This window comes from Dreissena polymorpha, chromosome 7 (genome assembly GCF_020536995.1).
Source record: "Dreissena polymorpha isolate Duluth1 chromosome 7, UMN_Dpol_1.0, whole genome shotgun sequence".
NCBI classification, from domain to species: Eukaryota; Metazoa; Mollusca; class Bivalvia; order Myida; family Dreissenidae; genus Dreissena; species Dreissena polymorpha.
In genome coordinates, this window is record NC_068361.1 from 79,196,551 (window position 1) to 79,218,266 (window position 21,716).

The 21,716-nt window shown below is 32.8% G+C and overlaps 2 protein-coding genes across 3 annotated transcripts in view; both read left to right on the forward strand.

Moving 5' to 3' along the window:
• LOC127838146 (CCN family member 2-like) overlaps positions 1 to 21,716 on the forward strand; it is an 84,680-nt gene that overhangs the window by 39,800 nt on the left and 23,164 nt on the right. The window contains exon 1 of one of the 2 annotated variants that reach the window (XM_052365722.1): positions 14,261 to 14,581. The exons of the other annotated variant lie outside the window; for it this stretch is intronic. Coding sequence (XP_052221682.1) covers positions 14,498 to 14,581 — 84 coding nt within the window. The 5' untranslated portion in view covers positions 14,261 to 14,497. Of the gene's footprint in view, positions 1 to 14,260; positions 14,582 to 21,716 lie in introns of those variants that run through there. 2 annotated transcript variants of the gene reach the window in all.
• On the forward strand, positions 4,696 to 11,647 carry LOC127838148 (uncharacterized). The gene is made up of 4 exons (XM_052365726.1): positions 4,696 to 5,156; positions 8,629 to 8,753; positions 9,258 to 9,330; positions 9,860 to 11,647. The coding sequence occupies exons 1-4, from the start codon at positions 5,111 to 5,113 to the stop codon at positions 10,033 to 10,035; spliced, it is 420 nt and encodes a 139-aa protein (XP_052221686.1). The 5' UTR covers positions 4,696 to 5,110; the 3' UTR covers positions 10,036 to 11,647.

The following is a 21,716-nucleotide window of genomic DNA, read 5'->3' on the forward strand; positions in this document are numbered from 1 at the left end:
TTTAGGGCCACGAATCATCAGCTTGAAGTTTTAAATGTGTTTTGTTTAATTATATTTGACTTAATTTGCACCTTGTTAATAAATATGTACTTCACTTGATTAATTCGTAACCTTTCAATGTTTGCGTGGCATGTTCGTCTCATTAAATCTATATGTGTCGAATATATTTCTATTAGAACCGACCTCTATATTTGCACTTTAAACATCGTATTGAAGGGATATCTCTGTCATAGATAGAATTTTCGCATACATGTTTATTTGTAATAGGAAACATCCACTATATAAAAGTCATTGAATTTTTAATAAAGTTTTATTAGCTTTTTATGATGGCCTACTTTTCAATATAAATGTATTTAAAACAAAAAATGGAACTAATATTAAATGCTAAATATGTATATAATGTTAAATCCAGCGTGAAATATAAATAAATGTTAATGCTACTAAAAATAACATTGAAATATTGCTGGCAACTTTGTGAATCCCTTTAAAAGATAAGTCTAAATGTATCATGCGTTATGATTGTTTCAACTAACATGGATATGTTATTTTATATAAATATGTTGTTGCAGTCAGGTTCAAAATAAATAAAATGGGATCTTAAGTCAACATTATCATATACAAATACACAATTTAATTAATTGACACTATATTATTTGACGAAAGTCTAATTTGTTGGCTATCCCGATACAGTGGGAACCTCTATAATACAACTCCAAACTCAACAAAAACGGGAGGGGGAATTGGCCATTAGGGATAAAATATGGTTAATATGGTAAAAACGCGGTCAATACTAGAATCGACCAATTAAAATCCAAGATTAGCTCAATCAATACGAGTTGATATGTAGATGCCATCTTGAACGCGCGTACTGTTCATACTTTTGAGCTTCGTGATTGAAATTTAACAAAATACATCTTTGATAAAGTCTTCGTTTTCCACTTTCAGAATGTTAAAAGCATACTGTTTATTACAGAATGCATGCTTTAAGCTGGTAGCCTTTGAAAATGATGTTCTTTTATTTTACTATAGTTGTTAAATGCCATTAACAGTTTTACAATGATATATGCCGCAGAATATTATTAAATCAATTAATAAAAGTTATATTTCCTTATTATTCTATATCCAATAAATTCATCCAATCGGCATTCTTCATATGTACCACGTGACCGTCCAATATATTCCGGTATTGGATCCAAAAAGTCTGTATTTTTTCCATATTGGACAGTTGAGTACACGTGCACTAAGCAATTGTTTTATAACGATTAAAGCCGTTACCGAGAAAAAGTATCCGAATGTACTATAATCGATAGACACAGGCGATATTTTGCTTGTATGTCTCTTTTTAATACTTTCCTATTGAAAATATGAGAGGAAATAAAAAAACGAATCGAGAATGTGATATTTAATTAATTTTTATTGTTAGAAATTAAAAAAAAAATTCAAAAGCAAGTGATATTGTTATTGCTAGAAATTGAAAACAAATATGCAACAGCAAAACAAAAAATCAATTTTATTAACCTCCATGACAACTTTAATCCAATGCTAGCCTAATAACAACTAAGTTACAATGATATATGCATTTCCATTTTCTGTTCTTCCATTCATTAATCGAAATGTATTTTAAACCACAGTATTTGTTGATAGCGTTTGTACACATGCTCACCATTCTGACCCAAAGGCCAAAACACAATTTACGAATTCGTAATCCTGTCGGAGCGAGTTGTTTTATTCCTATCGAAGTTAACAATTATGCATGACAAACACACAATCCGAAATACGTTTTGCCTTTTGGATTCGTTCAATGCTATCAAAATGGTATAATTTGCTACTAGATTTATTAAAGTTAACCACCTCCATATTATTGTCCCTAAAATGCAGAGTCTTGCTTATACTAGTATGTTTCGTCAGAGAAATGACGTCACACAAGATACGTCATAAAGTGCGTACTCAATGAATGAAAATAAAAATACGGAAAGCTGGTTTGGTAATGAGGATATAGAATAAAAAGTTTATTAGACGTTTAAACTGTACAATACGTGATATATTTGGACTCGCACACAGTTTGAAGTCATATTGGACTCGCCTAACGGCTCGTCCAATATGACTTCAAACTTTGTGCTCGTCCAAATATATCTCCGTATTGTACAGTGAAACGTCTAATAACCTATAATTATTGGCCTTCAGGCATCATTTGGTCTAAGGTATCAGGCTTATATTACTGTCTTCAGCCCAATAAGAAGGTAAATATTATTTCACTTTGAATTCAACTAATAAATAACATTCTAAAATGATTAGCGCAAAAAGGAAACATATTAAGGACGAATATCAGTCAGAAGCAATGTCACAAGATATTGTGTTATGTTTGATACATTGGTTCAAACAATAATTGTATCACAATATTTGTTTCAAACGCTCTATTCGTACTAATTGGATGAAATTGATTTTGCAGTTCGATTCCTCGGGTTTGTTTTCATACAGTTATTAGCATCGACACATAGACAATACTTTTTGCTGATGAAAGATCTTTCGTATCATGATAGATGTAATTTGTTATATAATTAACTGTGGTATAAAACTGCTCGTGTAGTCAACTGACCATAGAATATCGAATTGCTATACGAAACGGTTAGAGTAAAGACGTCTTGTGTAGAGAATATCGTGTGTTCTGTATTATTTCATTGTTGTTACACTTATTAACGAACAGAGAAAAGATCAATATTCAAAGAAATACAAACACATTTTCACAAATAATCAATTAAGTTTTCTTTAGTTTGCGTTTTTAACAATCAAAAGTTATCATTTAAGAAAGCCAATTTGCGTGTTGTAATAACACTTGTCTCTCTATATAACATGTAACAAAAGACATCGAAATGGGACTTCTAGCAATTGATATTTTGAGGACAAGTGTTGACGACATTATCCTAGACAAAATCCCAGCATAGGGACGCCCAACCTGAATGGAGCATGGTCTATTATTCAAAGCCTCTGTACAGATGCTTGATGGTCATTGAATTTACTGCTAATAATAAGAATACAATGATTCAAAGAAAGAAACAACACTATCAAACAAGTCAAATAAAAGTAAATTCAGTTATACACCGTCTGTTAATTTGATGCATGAACACATTTATAGATTTAGATTATGGTCTTGATACTTTTTCAAAGAGTTGCTTCAATTGGGATAGTATTGTTTAACCAATATATACAGACAACCATTGCAGACAATCAACTCAATTCCGCACACCGCGTGTTATGCGTTCGGAATGTATAACACATAAACAACTTACCAATACAGTTCAAAGCGAAACTCAATGGTCACAAATGCCTTTAAACGAATGTACAACACTATAAAGTGTTTTACAAAATACCATTCGTTGCACAACATTAAACAGACAAATACGTATGTGTGAAGATTAAAATGTTTTTAACAATGCGAAGAAGATGGCGTTAAAATAATAAATATCATTGTATGAAGCACGTTTCTAGTAATCTCTTATATTGTATACTTAGTTTACTTGACTTGACATAACAAAAAATCTTGGTATAAACTGTATTGCATGTTTTATCAAGAACTTAGTCAGTAGAAATTTCAACATGTTTTTCTTATGAAAAAACGTCCCGTGTAAAAGGCACACTGGAACATAAAGTCCCTTCATTCCGGTAAATAAAATAGTAATTACGATTCAGCCGTCTTTATATTCGGATTAGTTGTCACATTTAAGTATAAAAAAATCAGGTATTATCTAGGTACTCTACGGTTCTTGTTCTATAATTTAAACACATACACATTTATTGGGTTTTTGACCGAAAAGGACGTAGCTGTTATATTTTTGGTTCCAGGGAAAATGTTTATGTATATTTTTGTAACGTCAATTTCAATGCCTTTCGCAATATAACAATTATATATAACCGTACATACAAGAGCATATACATCGACAATACGCGATTGTACTTTGTAAAACTTACATTTGCATATGCATATATATTTCATTTAGTGACTTACAATGCACACGATATACCCGGTACAATATGAATAATGTATTTTATACACATGTTATTATTTGTTTTTTCGCTCATAGGGAGTATTTATTAAACTACCCCGCAAATTTTCACAATCCGTCCGATTACCCGCATACCAGCAATTTAATGATTAGTAATGTACGATGGACACAGCAGCAGACTCGGTAAACAGCCATCCATCAAACTGTCTAGCCATACACTCAATGCAACATGATCATTGCTATTAGTGTAATAGAAGTATGCATTCGATTACGGATACGAATTTCGAAAGTTAAGCCCTTTTATGGTTTAAGAATTAGCAAAGAAATTTAACATTTAACAAAATAGTAAACAGTTCCGTCTCATACACACGCGTTTCATCCGCGTGATTATGTTAGCCTTGGTCAAGTACTAGAGGCTTATGTTTGTCTTCCGGATAGCAGTATTGCATCATATAATATTATACGCTGGATTATCGATTTCAATGTCACAGGTTCAATCAGTATGGTGATCATTTGTTTTGTCTTTTGCATGAGATTGATAGATACTATAAAAAAAGCATGTGTTTCGCCAAAACATTAAATAGTCTGATTCTAATATACAACGAGCAAATCATTGACGTTTGCTTGTTTACATTTATGATCCATGTTAAAGGTGAACTGTCGATTTTATAACGAAAAATGCATTTTTATAAATATGTATATTCTAAAACGAGTGGAATCATCAAGAGCTATGGCAAACAATATTGCGATACTAAAAAACGATGTTTTTGTTTTCCGTAAACCGCCCGGGTATTTCCGCCACCTACTTTGGTTGTGACGTCACAGGCACTCAACGCGCATGACTCGGATACACGTCCATTGTTATTACGAATCGAAGCGTGAACAAATCGCGCTTAATGTCAAATTTGACACTCAATAGATCTATCATGTTAGCATAATACAATTCTTTAACACAAGTTTTATTGAAATCGTGTGCTTTCTCTGTATTTTTTGCATGACAATCGTTATTCGATATGGTTCAGTGTGTTGCTTTCGGGTGCAAAGAACGTGAGGAAAAGGGAAAGAAGGTTTTTTTTCCGTTTTGCGAAGGATGATGTTACTTGTAAGAAATGGATAAAGGCAGTAAATTCCAGGAGCCTATTCTAAAAGGAACCGGTAATTATGTTTCTAATGACTAATCTATGCTTGTTTATTTTGATATTCACAGTGCTAAATAATGTTAGTCCGATTAGTCAGCATATTATTACAAATGATTTCAAGACATTTGTATTAAAAAATGCGTTGACATCTGTTTAGAAAATAATGCACAATAGTCTCTGATGTTTATTTCAAATACTGGTCAGGCTAATACAAAGGAGAGGAAGCTGTACTGTAGAAATATTGTTTGACCTCTAGACTATAGTATTCTCACACATTGTTTTGTCAAACATTTGAATCCGCAAACAACTTATAAGTATTTCTTCACAATATTAACCATGCATTATATTTAAATAAATTATATTAAATCAATAACATAAAGGTGGTCTTATAAGCGCAGTGGTTGATATGTGTCCTTCTCAGCTAGGTGACCTGAGCTCAAGGCCATTTCCTGTATATTGACAATTCGCTCTAGGCTATGACTGCTCTGACTGTAATTCATGCCATATGGATGATATGATATTGATAATCCAAATCTGCAACGAAAAAAAACGACCGATGCAATTTTAATCAATTTACAAATACAATTTGTGATATCAGCAAAAATGGATATAATGTTCATTAATCATCTATCTACAGGCGTAACAGGACTTAGTTTAAAGAAGATTTGTGATTATACACATACACAACTATATCAATCACTAGATATTACAAGTTGCCTGCAGTTGCCGAATGATTTGGCCTCTTTAACAACATCGCGAAAACATATGACGGGACAAACAATCTATGACTGCCGGTTCGACCGGACCTCATTTCAAAGGCCTGCCCGGGCTTGCCCCTCGACCTATCTGTTGTTTAAAACCATTTATATGTAGTTTAGGGACTGTTGAGACAACCACCGCTTTCGCAGGCTTTCGTATTAAGTTTAAACCATATTGTGGACCTTTTAAAAATTTACCAATTTTCGGAGGCTGAAATCGCGCTATTTTTCTGTACAAAAAACGTGTTTTGATTATTCAGAAGTCAAGTGGGCGCTTTCTTCTTTGCACACGGCCCAAAAGCTTCACGATTGGTCAAATAGGTGCCACGTTACAGCAATATAAAAATAGCACCTATCACATGAATTTCAAGATGGCCGCGCCCAAACAAATTAACAAAACCCGGAAAAGCCAGTTTGTGTTCATCGATATATAATCGATACGGTCAATATACATAACGAAACAATACTTACATGATTAAATAAACATCTTTCTAGCTGTCCATTCAATTTAAATGATTTAATTACACTTTTTTGCAGTAGAAATCTTAGTTTCACTAACACTGGTATTTGCATTGAGTCAGAACGGGATTTCAATATGGCGGAAATGTCCGACGTCACTATATTGACCATCAACAGCTCTGACATTACTCAACAATATTATTGTTGAGTAATGTCAGAGCTGTTGATGGTCAACATACAGGATGGATTAGGTTTTTCTGGATAATGAGCCTTCCACTCAGAACACATCCGCAAAAAATGGAAATCTTTCTGTACCAAGTAGCTGGAAAATGCTGCTTATATGATAATTCCAATTTCATCCACACTTTAACCCTTTGCATGCTCGGAAATTTGGCGTCTGCTAAAATGTTGTCTGCTAAATTTCTAAAATTAGCATTTTCTTCGATTTTTTTCAAAGAATACTATCAAAACAGCAAACAGTTTGGATCCTGATGAGACGCCACGTTCTGTGCCGTCTCATCTGGATCCAAACTGTTTGCGCAGGCCTTCAAAATTCGGTTCCCGCACTGAAAGAGTTAAAAGTCTAGTCAGTTTATAAGCTATGCTGGGGCACACATGGGTTCGATCATGTACAGCCTTATGCCCAGTATGGATATGCCTAATTATTTTACCTTTTAATATATATTTTTCAAAATTTTCTTATATTTGTATGCATGTATGAATTAATGGCTTAGTGACAAACAATTAATTAAAACACTTCTCTTATTAATAAGGAAAAATAGGTTAATCAGTGGAACAGCTTTAAAACTGACAAAAACATTCCATTTGATAAATAAATAAGACTAGCTAACTCACCAACAATATTCAAAGTATAAAAATAATATTGGGCTTATTTCAATTACATTTCCATAAGATAACAAAATTATGAGAGAATCCAAGTGCTGGTAAAACAATAATTATGTAAACTTTCTTATACTGATTTATTGAACAAAATAAAAAAAGTACTGTCTATTACACAGATGATTAAAAGACATTGTAAAAGTAAATTTGAATAGTATTAATAAAAATATTAATAGTATTTACTAACACCATTCAGCATGCTGTATTGAATTATTCAGATAAAAATGTAAATTGAGAAGGGTTTTGTGCATGGACTGTAATTATTTGTACAATTTATTATTTCGTAAACAATGAACAGCTTGGCATTTCTCTGAAATAATATTCTCTAGATTCAATTAAATATAACAAAGCACATGATTGCTTTCTTAGTTTCTTAAGTTTCACGAATGTCCATGGTTACCAGTCAAATTGACACCAGTTACCAGTGTTGTATATTAATCCATACAGAACTGTGTCATGGAGTTTATGGCTATTTGGTTGTTGAATAGCGCCTTATCTTTGGATATATCACAAGATTATGGTAGAACACAGTATGGTTTCAAGATAAAATATTATTCCTAGCCCAATTAAATCAACAAACAATCATAAAATGTATTACTATCAGACCAGTGCCCTAGCTTAGCTAACCAAGGGGTGCAGTTCCAAGTCCACCCAAGGTCTCACTATGCCCTACACCATGCTCTTGTTTGGATTTTATCATATGATTATAAAGGAAGTTGTTTTTATCAATAAATTAATATAAATGTTCAAACTGAAACTAGTTTTATTTATAATAGAAATTGTGTTTTCAATTAACAATCATGTTATTATAAATATTTACTTAGTAATTATAATGAAACACATGCTTTTATATTAAAAATATGCAAATGAGATAATATGGCTTTGTGCACTGAAGAGCTCTTTTAAGAATTAGCACCCTTCAATTTCAAAATCCAAAAAGGAAACTGATCAGACTATCCTCACTACCACTCAAAGGCTAATGATTGCAATATATCTGTCGCGTTCTGAGAAAACTAGGCATAATGCCTGTGCGTAAAGTGTGACTGTCGTCCCATATTAGCAGTCCGCACAGGCTAATTAGGGACAACACTTTCCGTCTTAACAAGATTTTCAGAAAGAAGGGACTTCCTTTAAACAAAAAATACCATTCCAGCGGAAAGTGTAATCCCTGATTAGTCTGTGCGGACTGCACAGGCTAATCTGGGACAACACTTTACGCACCTGCATTATGCCCAGTTTCTCAGAGTGCGACTCATATTATTTCAAAGTTCAAAAGCATAGTTTGGCTTATATTAAGTGATATAAACATTTGTGTCATTCTGTCATTATTCTGTTTGAATTTATAAAAAGTAACATGAAAATTATTTGTAGGACCCATATTCATCATGTGTGGAAGAGTCTGTGAAGAAATGTCTTGTGAACAGTCGCCTGTTCGGATCAGTTATCCTGAATCACATTTTGATAATGTGTATTCGCAGTCATCACAGACATCTGAGGTTCGTAATAATGTCAATTAATAATTAGTTTGTTTAACAATCTCCAAACAATGTCAATTATTAATAAGTGTGTTTAATTATTTCCAAACAGCCTGTTTTTTATGTGATAGGAGTTACATATTTACATTGGCTTGAAAAAAAAAATCCTCTATTCTTGTGATATAGTTTTTATTCTTTATTTTCTGTTTCTATACATGGCTAAACTTTCTATTTTTTTATGCTCCCAAAGGGTTGCATATAGTTTTTGAACTGTCCATCAGTTCGTCCGTCTGTCAGTCTGTTAGTCCGTCCGAAAACTTTAAAATTGGTCATAACTTTAGCAATATTGAAGATAGCAACTTGATAATTGGCATGCATGTGTATCTTACGGAGCTGCACAATTTGAGTGGTGAAAGGTCAAGGTCAAGGCTATCCTTCAAGGTCAAATGTCAAATATATGCTTCAAAGTGGCGCAGCAGGGAGCATTGTGTTTTTCTGAAAAATGCAAAATGTTAATCATTTCAGATGGTTGTATTTCGGCCAACAGAACATAAGGGATTCACTGTCAAACCACAGGGAAAGGACTCTCCTATCCTAAGTACAAGGCTGGACACCATGTGGTTAAAGCAGTTAACGAGAATTGCACTTATGGTAATGTATTCATAATGAATTTTATTGTATAAATAATAACCACAGATAGCAATATTGAATTATCTTGTTGAAGAATTTTGTTTTGCACATAAAAAAAATACATTACAGCTTACAGAAATCACCTGAACTTGTCCAATATGTTGAAACAAAATTTAGAAATTATAATTCTAAAATCTGGTGATTATTCTCAATGTAAAACAACATTAAATGTATTTGCATGTTGAACTTGTTGAGTTTTTAGAATAATCTTGATATAAGTCTCTTTTTCTGAACAGATAGTGAAATTATCTAAAATATCAAAATAAATACATGAGTTTACATGCAATCTTTTATCAAAATGTTTGGTTTCTTAAAGCAATAGATTTCTGTAATACATGGTTGAAGACAACAATACAAAAAACATTCATTGTTTATTATTCTCTTATAAGAAGGAACAATTTATCAATAATTATAATTTATTTTAATATAACTTTCAGACTATGTTGATGAACTAATGGCAGAGCTGCTTAGGATGAAAGAGGAGTACAAGAGCGATGCCAATGCAAGTGCTGCCTCTGGCAACATTCTGTTTTCACCGCCACCCCTGTCTTCATCTGCAAACAGAATCCTGAAGTCAGAGGCTGTGCAGAACCATCGTTCGCGATTTAATTAGCGAACAGGGATGGAAATTAGTGGTTGCCCGTTTTGTTGTATAGTTATCTATTACTTTTAAAGAAAGTATTGGTTACACATGACACTACATGTACATAGTACTGGGCGCGTTGAGGCTTACGATGGGAAACCAAAAAACTATAGATGGTTGTCCATGTGGGCAACTAACTGTAAAACGTTAGTTTCCATCCCTGGCGAAGCAAAATCCAATGTATGAGTCGGACGGAAATCTCTGGCTGCCACAGTGCATGACGGAAGAGGTCGTCGGTCCTTCTTGCTCAGACGGTGCCAAATCCAACGAGCCAGTCTTCTATATGCAATGAATCTGTATACTCTGAAGTTATAAATGTATAAGGATACCATTATGATAAATATTAGTATGTTTAGTAAAACAAAGGTACTTTTCAACTTGACAATTACACAAGCCATGCTGTGGCAGATTCTTACTTAAGTTTACAGTTTAACAAACTTATTCAGCTTGAATATAATATTATATAATAATATTTTACTGAACATATGTCAGAAATCAGATTTTGTAAGCAACTTCACATCATGTTGTAGCAGGTTGTTATTATAGTGTACTTTTTAAAAAATTAAACAGCTTGTATTTATATTTTTATTTCAAATGTTGAAAAATAATAATGAACTGGCATTTGTAAGTAACCAAAAATCATTGTATAGCAAATTGATACTTCATTTTACAATTAGATAACCCAGTCATCTTGTATACTCGCGTATTTTAATGTTGATTAAAATTGTTGTCTTTTTTATGTTATTTATCCACCGCCAGAGGCGGAGGGATATTGTTTTGGCGTTGTCCGTCCGGCCGGCACTTTTGTGTCCGGAGCCATATCTTGGAAGTGCTTTGGCGGATTTCATTGAAACTTGGTATGAGTATATATATGCATAAGAGGATGATGCACGCCAAATGGCATTGTACACCATCTGTTAAAAACAGAGTTATGGCCCTTTGTATCTTGAAAAAATGCTTTTTACTTTAGGCACTTTTGTTTCCGGAGCCATATCTTGGAAGTGCTTTGGTGGATTTCATTGAAACTTGGTATGAGTATATATATGCATTAGAGGATGATGCACGCCAAATGGCATTGTATACCATCTGTTAAAAACAGAGTTATGGCTCTTTGTATCTTGAAAAAATGCTTTTTACTGTATGCACTTTTGTGTCCGGAGCCATATCTTGGAAGTGCTTTGGCAGATTTCCTTGAAACTTGGTACGAGTATATATCCCCCGCCAGAGGCGGAGGGATATTGTTTGGCGTTGTCCGGCTGTCCGTCCGGCTGCCCGTCTGTCCGGCACTTTTGTGTCCGGAGCCATATCTTGGAAGTGCTTTTGCGGATTTCATTGAAACTTGGTATGAGTACATATATTGATAATAGGTTAATGCACGCCAAATGGCATTGTACACCATCTGATAATAACAGAGTTATGGCCCTTTGTATCTTCAAAAAAATGCTTTTTTAGTGTCAAATAAAGCACTTTTGTGTCCAGAAGTATATAGGCGGGGGATATCAATTCAACGAATTTGCTTGTTTTATTATTTGTATCAAAACATATTTACAGTATGAAATACAAATGACAAGTTCACACAAAACATTGTGTTATTTAATGTCTACAGTGTATTTTCTTTACAAACAATCTGTCCTGGTTTCATAAACATTTTTAATAATTAATGACAACTTACTCATGTATTGGTTCTTCATCACCGATGGGACCATTTACATCAAGGAACTCATAAAACGAAATATCAATGACATCTTGATGTAGACAGTTAGCTTTGAAGCCAGTGTGCTCAGTTATGCACTTTACCCCTGCCTCGTCCATCCTTTCCATCAGCTCTGGGTATTCTGTGCAGCATTTGCACTCAATCTGCACACGATATGGTGTGCAACATGAACATGCACACCTGAAAATAAAAGAAATACGTCGAATTGCAATACAGACATTCCTTCCTAATCAGAACAGGTTCAAGTATCCGTTCTAATTATAATAATTAGACCATACAACCTAGTCATATTCAACAAGCTTGTACTGTAGAATAACAATCAAAGAATTTTATTTTGTTTTTTGCCGACACCTGCATGTAACAAAATTATATATTTACCAACCCGTATTCCCAACACGATGGTCGTCTTGGGCATCGGCAAAATTTTCCTCGCTGTCCGAGTCAGAATCAGAAAAATCTGATTGACTGTCACTAAATTCTGGCTCAAACATATACGGTTGAACGGAAAACTCATCGTAATCGCTATCATCTTCCATTTTTCAACATTTTTTATCTAAAGTTGCAAGATATAATACATCCGAAGCCATTTATTATGCCGGCTCGTAATTGAGTCGTTATTGAGTGCCTGTTACGTCACTTCCGGTTTGAATGAAAATGGCGAGAACATCGGAATGTGTGAAAAATCGCGACTTTGTTCTATTCGTTCTCGCTAATAACACCGTATTTGAAATGAAGTGAGGAGCGAAATAGTTTAGATATGCACTAAATTCGATAAATAAAGGTGTTTTACGGGTTTTTAAAACCGCGGCAGGTGAACTTTAAGGGAGGTATCAGCGTATATGTAACATGTCAGGAGTGAAATTTCGACCAAATATGTCACATGTTTATAGAAATTACATGTCTGACAATCCTGTTTTATTCGTTAAAATAACTGTTCAGGTATGTATACGTTCATTGTTTTTGATGGTTATGAAACATTCTCTGTTCACTTGAAAAGGCTTTAATCAATGCAAAAGCAATAACGCTAGATAAAATGCTTATGCGTTTAATTTACCGATGGTGTTTTTTTATACTGACGGTCGTTTGAAGGATAAAAATTTTTGGTGAAAATGATGATCGCGATACTTTTAAGCGATTATAATGATGATAGTGATAATGGGAATTAATGATGATGTCTGAACTTGACATTTAAATATTTCCATTGTCAATGTATTTATTGATTATTTAACAAAAAACAAACGGTTTCGCATAATTGACATATACCAATTAGTTTTACATGCCTAACAGATAGTGTTGAATAACCTGAATGTGCAATGATATTGGTACGTGTTTTTTTCCCAGCATATTCCTCATAATTGCCCTTAAATAATGTAATAATTGACAAATGTGTGTGTATAACTATATTGGCTGTTTCATTCCGTCATCTGGTATAACAGTATGCAAAGCAAGCACAACCATGTGTATAACGATCAGAGGCTCAAAAAGGAGTTTAGTTTAAGTCTGTCCGGAGTTCGTTCTCGAAAGTAATGGGGCATCCCGTATGGGGTTCCGTCCGTCCGTATCGTATGTCTGGCTTCTTCTTAAAGAAATATTTACTTTATGTGAAAAGTTCTCGGTGTCGTGCGTCTACATAATGACGCTACAATGCTGATGGTCACTGAAGAAGAGTATACTGTTGTTTATGATGATGATCTTCAGAATTCTTGTATATATCTCATTGTTTGATCTTAATTTATGTAATTAAATATAATTTATCGTATTTGTCTTCGACAAAATGTACATGTCAAGAGTTATGTCCATTTATAAGTAAGAAATAATCGTTCACATTTAACATGACCAGTGTACGTACCACGTACGCTTATTACGACATGCACTATTTAGCAGTGACTAATATGGGAAAAAATCAATTATAAACGTGGTTATTTAAATAAGTTTTAAATGAAAACGATTTATTAATATGTGTTGCATAAATTTGACGCAAATTTTAGATTATCTCGTATTCTATATTCTCCATGTGAAAAAAACAACAATTCAAATTCGAACAACAATGCGATGTTCAGCAACAGAAAATAGTGCACCTTCTTAAACTGTTAACACTTGGTAATATCAGCTAAATATAAAACTCGTTATAAATTATCCGTGCTTTCGCTTTTATCCTTCAGTTCTCATGTTTCTTATACAACGTTAGCTTTATTTATGTTATCAGTTGCCTTATACTGCATCGCCCCAAACATAAAAAGAATATTAAGTATTCATATCTTCTTTTATATATACTTTGTTCAAAACAAAATGCATAGCTTTTCAACAGAGGTGTCTTGACCTCTGGCAATATGTATTCTCATTCGCAACCAATTACCATGTTCATAGCATATTTCAAGCGTTTTTTTTGTATTCATAGCCGCAATTGACATTGACTTGAGAATCGGAGACACTATATATAACTTACAAACTACCGCAGATCAATCGTCGATTCAGTGCAAATCAGATCGTTAGTAAATCGTTCAGTGTCTATCTTAAACACGATGTCGACTAACCGCACAGCCACTTACGATTAATAGTGTTAAGGAATACAATATTTACAGATAGTAATTATGAAATATTTGAATGAAGTCATGTACCGTTTGAGTGACAAATGGATATCTTTACAATTGCTTTTAAAATGATGTGACGCTTAAACGATATATTTGTAAAGCCTATGCAAATTTTTTATACACAAACATGGTGATAAAGTGGTGCTTGTTTGTATGTATGGAAGTTCAGTTTCTTTCATTTTGCTTCGGAGCTTTGGACAGAGGATCATGGGTGAGTAAAATGCAATTCACAATATTAGTATAAGTAAAAACATAATTGTACGCCGTCAAATGAAAGGCTTGATGCATTTTGGGCTCTTGCAAGCTTTCATGAATCTTAAAATATCAGCACAGCTATTTGCAATAATCAAATGTGTGATTGTTTACACTATGTTCATGTTTTCCAAAGGTTTATTAACGGATATTGAAATATAAAATGTCTTATTTAGTGAAAATGAAAAAATCAATATATTCGATATGCGTAGATTTTGCGATTTAAACTATTTCCACAGAGTGCAATTCATATTGTGGTATACTTTTGATGGTGTTGATATAAAAACAACTGTCCCGACCATATATAATTAATATTATGAAGTCAGTTGATCACACAACTGACACATATTTTAAAATGTATTCATTTAAATCGTTTAAGCAAACACATAATTGTTGTCACCCGTAATTTATTAAGATGGTTGCAAATAATGTGTGTGCTGTTAGTTTCATACTCAGCATTAACTTTTAACAGCATAGAATAGGAAGTGTCTACTGATGATACAAAGGCTACAAACTAACTTTCCTTTTACTATTACAATGTATAATTGTGACTAGTTCAGTGCTTATGTCATTGTGTAAAGATTTTGTAAGTTCACACTGTCAACAAAAGTCGCTTTCACGAGTCAATGTATCACTTTCTTCAAACATAGGAGGAAGCTTGAGAATACAACAATATCATATTTGTTTAAACGTTATGTCTATTTTACCCTATCAAAATAAACAAAAAATTGTGAATTGTTTTTTTTCTACCTGGGCCCGTATTTACCAACCCACTCAAGACAAACAAATAATGAATATACTTCAAACAAAGACATACACGTCCTGCGTTGGAATGTATACGGGCTACACATTTTGCTTACGTCATAAGCATCTCATTTAAAATAATACATTTTATAAATTCCCTTGCAATGATGTGCTGAACGAGTAAATATTTTCAATGTATTTTAATCCTTTTCGTAATCATACACTGATACTCCATATTTTTTTTATACTGCCTCTCCCACTACCACAAATTGCATATTTAATATTCTACTTTCAATACCAAAGTTATTCTATTTATTAATTGAACAAACAACTATTGATTACGCAATTACCACTATTTTGACTAAACTACTATTGCTACTGATACGTTTGCTTATGCATTATTTAAACGTTTATTACATAAAACTATATTTTCAAAAGAAATTTGCATATGACGTTAAATATTTATTGCTTCATTTAAAATGGCATTTTTTCATGAGTGCACTCTTTGTATAATGCTGACAAAGCTTAAGGAATTTGTGATTAACGTGATATATGTAAAATTAAATAACCATAATAGTTAGGAAAATTTATATTGCAATAAACGACTAAGAATATATTGATTGATTTGGAAAAGGCGACCTGCAAACGAATAGTAAATTAAACTAAAATTTGTAGAAAAAGGGTAGACATTCATAAAAATAAGTCTCTACATATGCCGGATATTGTTTTAAATTATTGATAACGTTAATGTATCTACATAAGTTCAAAGAAAGGTATTTATATACTATATTGCATTACATTAAAATATTTTCGTCAAATCAACCAAAGAATACATGCATTCAAAGCTCATCCATCATGTGAATGATAGCAAAGCCCATGTAGGATTCTTGCCAATGTGCTAAACCTAAATGACTTTTATGATCTTTTCATTAATTTTCATCTTCGGATGAATATTGTCAATAGTCGTATGCATTTTCTGAGGGGTTCCTTAAAAACAGTTTATTTGATTACGTTTTTCATACTCTTCGTTGTTTTAAATAAACAACACGCATAATATAAACTCATACAGTATATTTAATGACGTTGTTTTCATTACTTCTCCTTCTCTAACGTCCTATGTTCCGTTTATGGGTCCACAAGGTAAAAATAAGACATATTATGATTGCATGTTTATCGAGTGATGATAGAGAGTTGCGCTTTGCAGTCGAATGTTATGTAAACCTGGTTAACATGGGGGTTGAGAGATGTATAATGTTCACAAATTCGATGTAACTGGTGGTTAGATGGAGTTATTTGAGTAGATAATTCATATGTAAAAAATACCAACGTTCTGCTCGTATACCATTTATACTACTTCTTCAATAGTCCATATTTAATTAGTATGCGTATTAACATGGTTTGTGTTTTGTATTAAATCGGTAGTAGTCCTTGATAAGGACTGTCGTACTTCATAAACGGTGTTAATTTTCGTTATCGTTTTTCACACGGTTTTTATTGTGTATTTGAAGCCAGGGTTAATTAAAATGTGGTTTGCAAATGTAAATAAATAAGCAGAAGCTGTATTGTAAGAGATCCAGATCCTAATTTATCAACGTTAAACTCTTTCAATTCTGGAACCGAATTTTGAAGACATTTGCAAAAAGTTTGGTTCCAGATGAGACGCCACAGAACGTGGCATCCCATCAGGATCCAAACTGTTTGCTATTCTGATATTATTGTTTGAAAAAACAATTGAAGAAAATGCTAAGTTTAGAAATTAAGCAGACGACATTTAACAGACGACATATTTCCCAGCATGCAAAGGGTTAAAAAATGTGGAAATGTAAATATATATTTCAATGCCTATATATGTACATAGCATTGATCTACTTCAATATGCTGAATCTCGATGATTGGTTAATGAATCGTGCGGTGTTTGATTGGTTTTATGGCTGGATTTAAATTTTCATTTATATCAGCTAATCTTACGGTAAACTAAAATTTGAAGTTGTTCATGCATTATTGATAGTGATCTGTCAGTAAATATATATAAATGTCGCCGTGGCGTAGTAGATATGGTGTCCGTCTAACGACCGGGAGGTCACGGTTTCGATATTCTTTGTGTGAGCGTTCTTTAATTCTCTACTGAAGACACCAAGTATTGGTTTCGCCTAGGAAGCAAACTCGAAAGCAGCGTTTCACTTGCCTGAGCTTTTGATGCAATCGAGCTAAAATTATTAGGTTTAAACCAATTAACATAGATTATGTGTTTTGATACGTTGGAATACGAATAAACTTACAGTGCTAATTTGTAATGCTTATACGCCTTTTGCATATACCATAGGTCGTTACCCAATGTAAATATATAGCACATCGTAATAAAAACATTGATCTGACCAAAAACCTTGCTTGTTTACAAATCGTGGTGTATTTTTGTTTTGTGTGTGTGTTGAAAAGTGATATAAAATGTTGTTACTAATTAAAATACACTATTGTGTATGTGATTAAGGACCTAAAATATAGTTTTAAAGATATAAACTAAATGCTTAAGAAAACATGAGTATTTAGAAATAATCCATGTAACAAAAGAAATAAGATATTTATTCGCAGTTAACCGTATTTATTGCGGCAATAGACGTTGAATAGGATTCATTAGCATATACTGATCAGTTATTGCATGCTCTATCCGTCGGTGGTTCAATGATTATAAAGCGCGTGTATAGATCGTCATTAAATAATGGATTTGCCTAACATTAATAGGACGACACCTTCGTACTAATTTACTTTGGATGATAATGTTAAAATAATAGATTAATATTATTAGTGTTGCCGATTTAAAGTAAGCTTATGTTGTGTTTTATGGATATCGTATTTCAAAATAGTTTAACACCTTAATATGTTCAGTCCGTGCAAAATAGTGTAACATAGGAATGCTAATAAAGTGGTACGATTTATTCAAATTGAAGCAAAAGTTTTCTTCGCATTTCATGGGTGAGTTTACGTACAACAAATAAAAGATGTATAAGGTGTAATCATTGCCGTTGTGAATCTCATTTTCGTCTGTGTTGTATTTCATATAATGAAGAATTTCCACTTATTCTATATGCGCATTGTTCAACTACTTTTTAAATATGTTATTTACATTAAGATGGTTGCAAACAAGGCTAACGCAATTATATCAGATTCAACATTAAAGTAACATTAATATTTACAGTAAAGTTTTAGTATGTGACGATGCTTTGAATGCTTTCTTCAATTACTTCTTGTACTACTATAAGCGAGAATTTATTTGCTTTTTTAATTGAACAAAATTGTTTGCATTTACAAGACTACATTAATTTACAGTACTATTGGTGTTTCTATACAAAAGTAATTATACTTCTTCTAAAACAATTAATACCAATACTTCTAACCTTACTATTGTACAAACATTTTCCTTTCTTTACTTCTTTTACTGCAATTGCTTTGGGTTTTCCAACGCACAAATGTATCGCCACCAAAACGAGATAGCAAATCTACTTAAAGTTTGATTTCCAAAACCTCAGCCTGAAAGTCACAGCAGCATTGTGGATTCGCCTCATTTTAAATATGTATATATGCATAACTGAGGCGAATACTGTTATTGATATACAACTGTTGAAAACATATATCACAAACGCACACGATGATATAAAACAATTGTAAAACATATATTAAGAACGCACGAATTAATATGCAATTTTATTTTGTTATTCAAATTTTCTATAAATGCGCTATTGAGTTAAACATGAAAATTAATTGATTCACGCATATTAGTGGGGAAAAAAACGATTCCGTTATTTAATAGAAATGTTTTTATTTTATTCTATAAGACATACACAATTTTCGTAACGTTAATAATTCAAAATATAGTAATGCCATGAAGGAAGCCCGCGTGTGTGTGTGTATTAGACTTCACTTTTACGGTTTAGGTGAGCAAGTAAGGCAATTAAATGGTCATCGCATGCAGATTGACCTAAGTCTGTAGCATTCTTTATAGCTGTTCGCGGCGATCAATATTCCAAAATATTATGTAATTAATGTCATGGTTGCATGTTTAGACTGTTATCGCAACTGGCGATAATGATATCAAATCACAATACTGGTTCACGTTGTAAAAATGATATATTTTGTTTCTATGCATTCTTAACTATAAAAGTATGTAACTAATTATTGTAATACACCCTTTTGCTTTAGATAAATGAACTTCACTTTATAATTATTTTAAGTAGTGTGTAAACATTATATAAATAGTAAGGAAATGCGCGACAAAAAGCCCAAGTATGCATGTTTCCATCCAAATGTCCACAACGTTATTTGAAACTCCACAAAAACATATTTTTTGTATGCGAAGCCGGGTGTAAAATAGTTGTACTGTCGTAAATAATCACTGAAATGAAGTTTCTGTCCATTACCAAGAATGTATGTGATAGTTTCACATTCACCGTCGAATGTCTATTTAAATAGTATCTTCATGTAATACGCATTCAATTGCAAAGTCAAAGGTATAAAGACAACAGTTGATATCTTTCATCTTTTTTCTCAAAAATGGTATGTACTTTTATGTATATTTTGCAATCAGATCACATTTTAATAATACGTTTATTGATGAAATCGTAACATCACTTACAGGATTATCGGGCGTTTAATGTGTTGTTAAAACATGCTGATTTATGTCATAAGTGAGAAAGGCGAGGCAATGTAATAGTTCTGCTCCATCAATCATCGGCCGCTATGATTTGTGGGCCCTTTGTCCATTTGGATTTATTATAATCTGTAATCTTTGAACATCGATGTTGTTAGAAAAAACTTGGTAAATTTAGTAAATTCCCAGAACTATTTATTTGAATGGTGATGTATTTATCACTATTAGTATATAAATTGTGCTGGTAAATCGGGCGGCAAAAGCACAGATCTACATATATATATTTTAAACCACCTTTTACATTTCAAATTTTTGCCAATTGAATATCTTTACAAAGGTTTTTAATAGAAATGTTGTTCTTTGCCTGTCGAGATGTGGCATACAAACTTTATTAAGAGACAGGTATCCAGCGCTTCGTTATGTCGCATATTCAGCACAAACCATTCAGTCAATACCACCAATACCGCCTCTCTCTAAATGGTATAAATCCCTGCATGCCTTATTTTAGTTGACATACTTTGCCAATTACTGATGTCTTAATACGGGGTCCCAAAGTAATTAACTGATGATTGATGCCATTGATTATACCATTATTGCGAATGCAAATTTCATGCGTTACAATGAGTGACCATATCAGTGAATAATAATGTATCATTAATACGTATTTAGGAATAATGCAAGTGGACGGGCTTTGGTGACATAATGAAACATACTACTACAGTATGACATATTAAAATCTATTCCAGACCTTAACAGAACCGCATAGCAAAGGACATTTTACTGCTGTTCATATGTACATCTATATGACATCAGTTTCGGTTTAAACTCCAATTTATGTAAACGTGTTTAAAATTATAGAACAAGCATCGCAGTGTGCCGAGATAATACATTAATGTTTACACTAAAATGTCACACATATTCAGATTGCAAAGGAGGCTGTATCGTAATTACCATTTTATTTTACCGCAATAAATAAGAAAAGGGACTTAATGTCCAGTTTGCCTTTTACACGCGACATGTTTTTGATAGAAAAACATGTTGAAATTTCTGCTGCCTCAGTTCTTGGTTAAAAAAAAATAATTAATAAAGTTGAAATAAATGTGTGAAATTTTGACAAAAAAAGTCACATGTTTATAGAAAGTACATGTATGGCAATACTGTTTTATTCGTTAAAATAACTGTTCAGATATGTATCAGTCTATAGTTTTCGACAGTTAAACCATTAGCTGTTCACTTGAAAAGCACTTAAAGCAATGCAGAAACATGATCGCTAGATAAGATGCTGATGCGTTGAATGCGACGATGCTGTTTTTGTTGATATGGATGGTCGTTAGAATGATGATATTTTTGGTTAAATTGATGATCGCGTTCAGTTTAGGGCGATTATAATGATGAAAGTAATGATGGGAATAAATGATGATGTCTGAACTTTACACTTTAATCTTTACAATTGCAATGTATTTATTGATTACATAATAACAAAACAAAAACGGTTTATCATTATGGGCATATGTAAATAAGAAGTTCATGCCCAATGGATAGTGTTGAATAACATGAATGTACAATTATATTGGTTCGTGTTTATTTTGCTGCATATTCATCATAATTTCGCTTGAGTTATGTATTCACTGACAAATGTGTGTGGGTGTAACTTACTAGGCTTTATTATACAGTCATGTGGTATAACAGTTTCCAAATCAAGCACAAT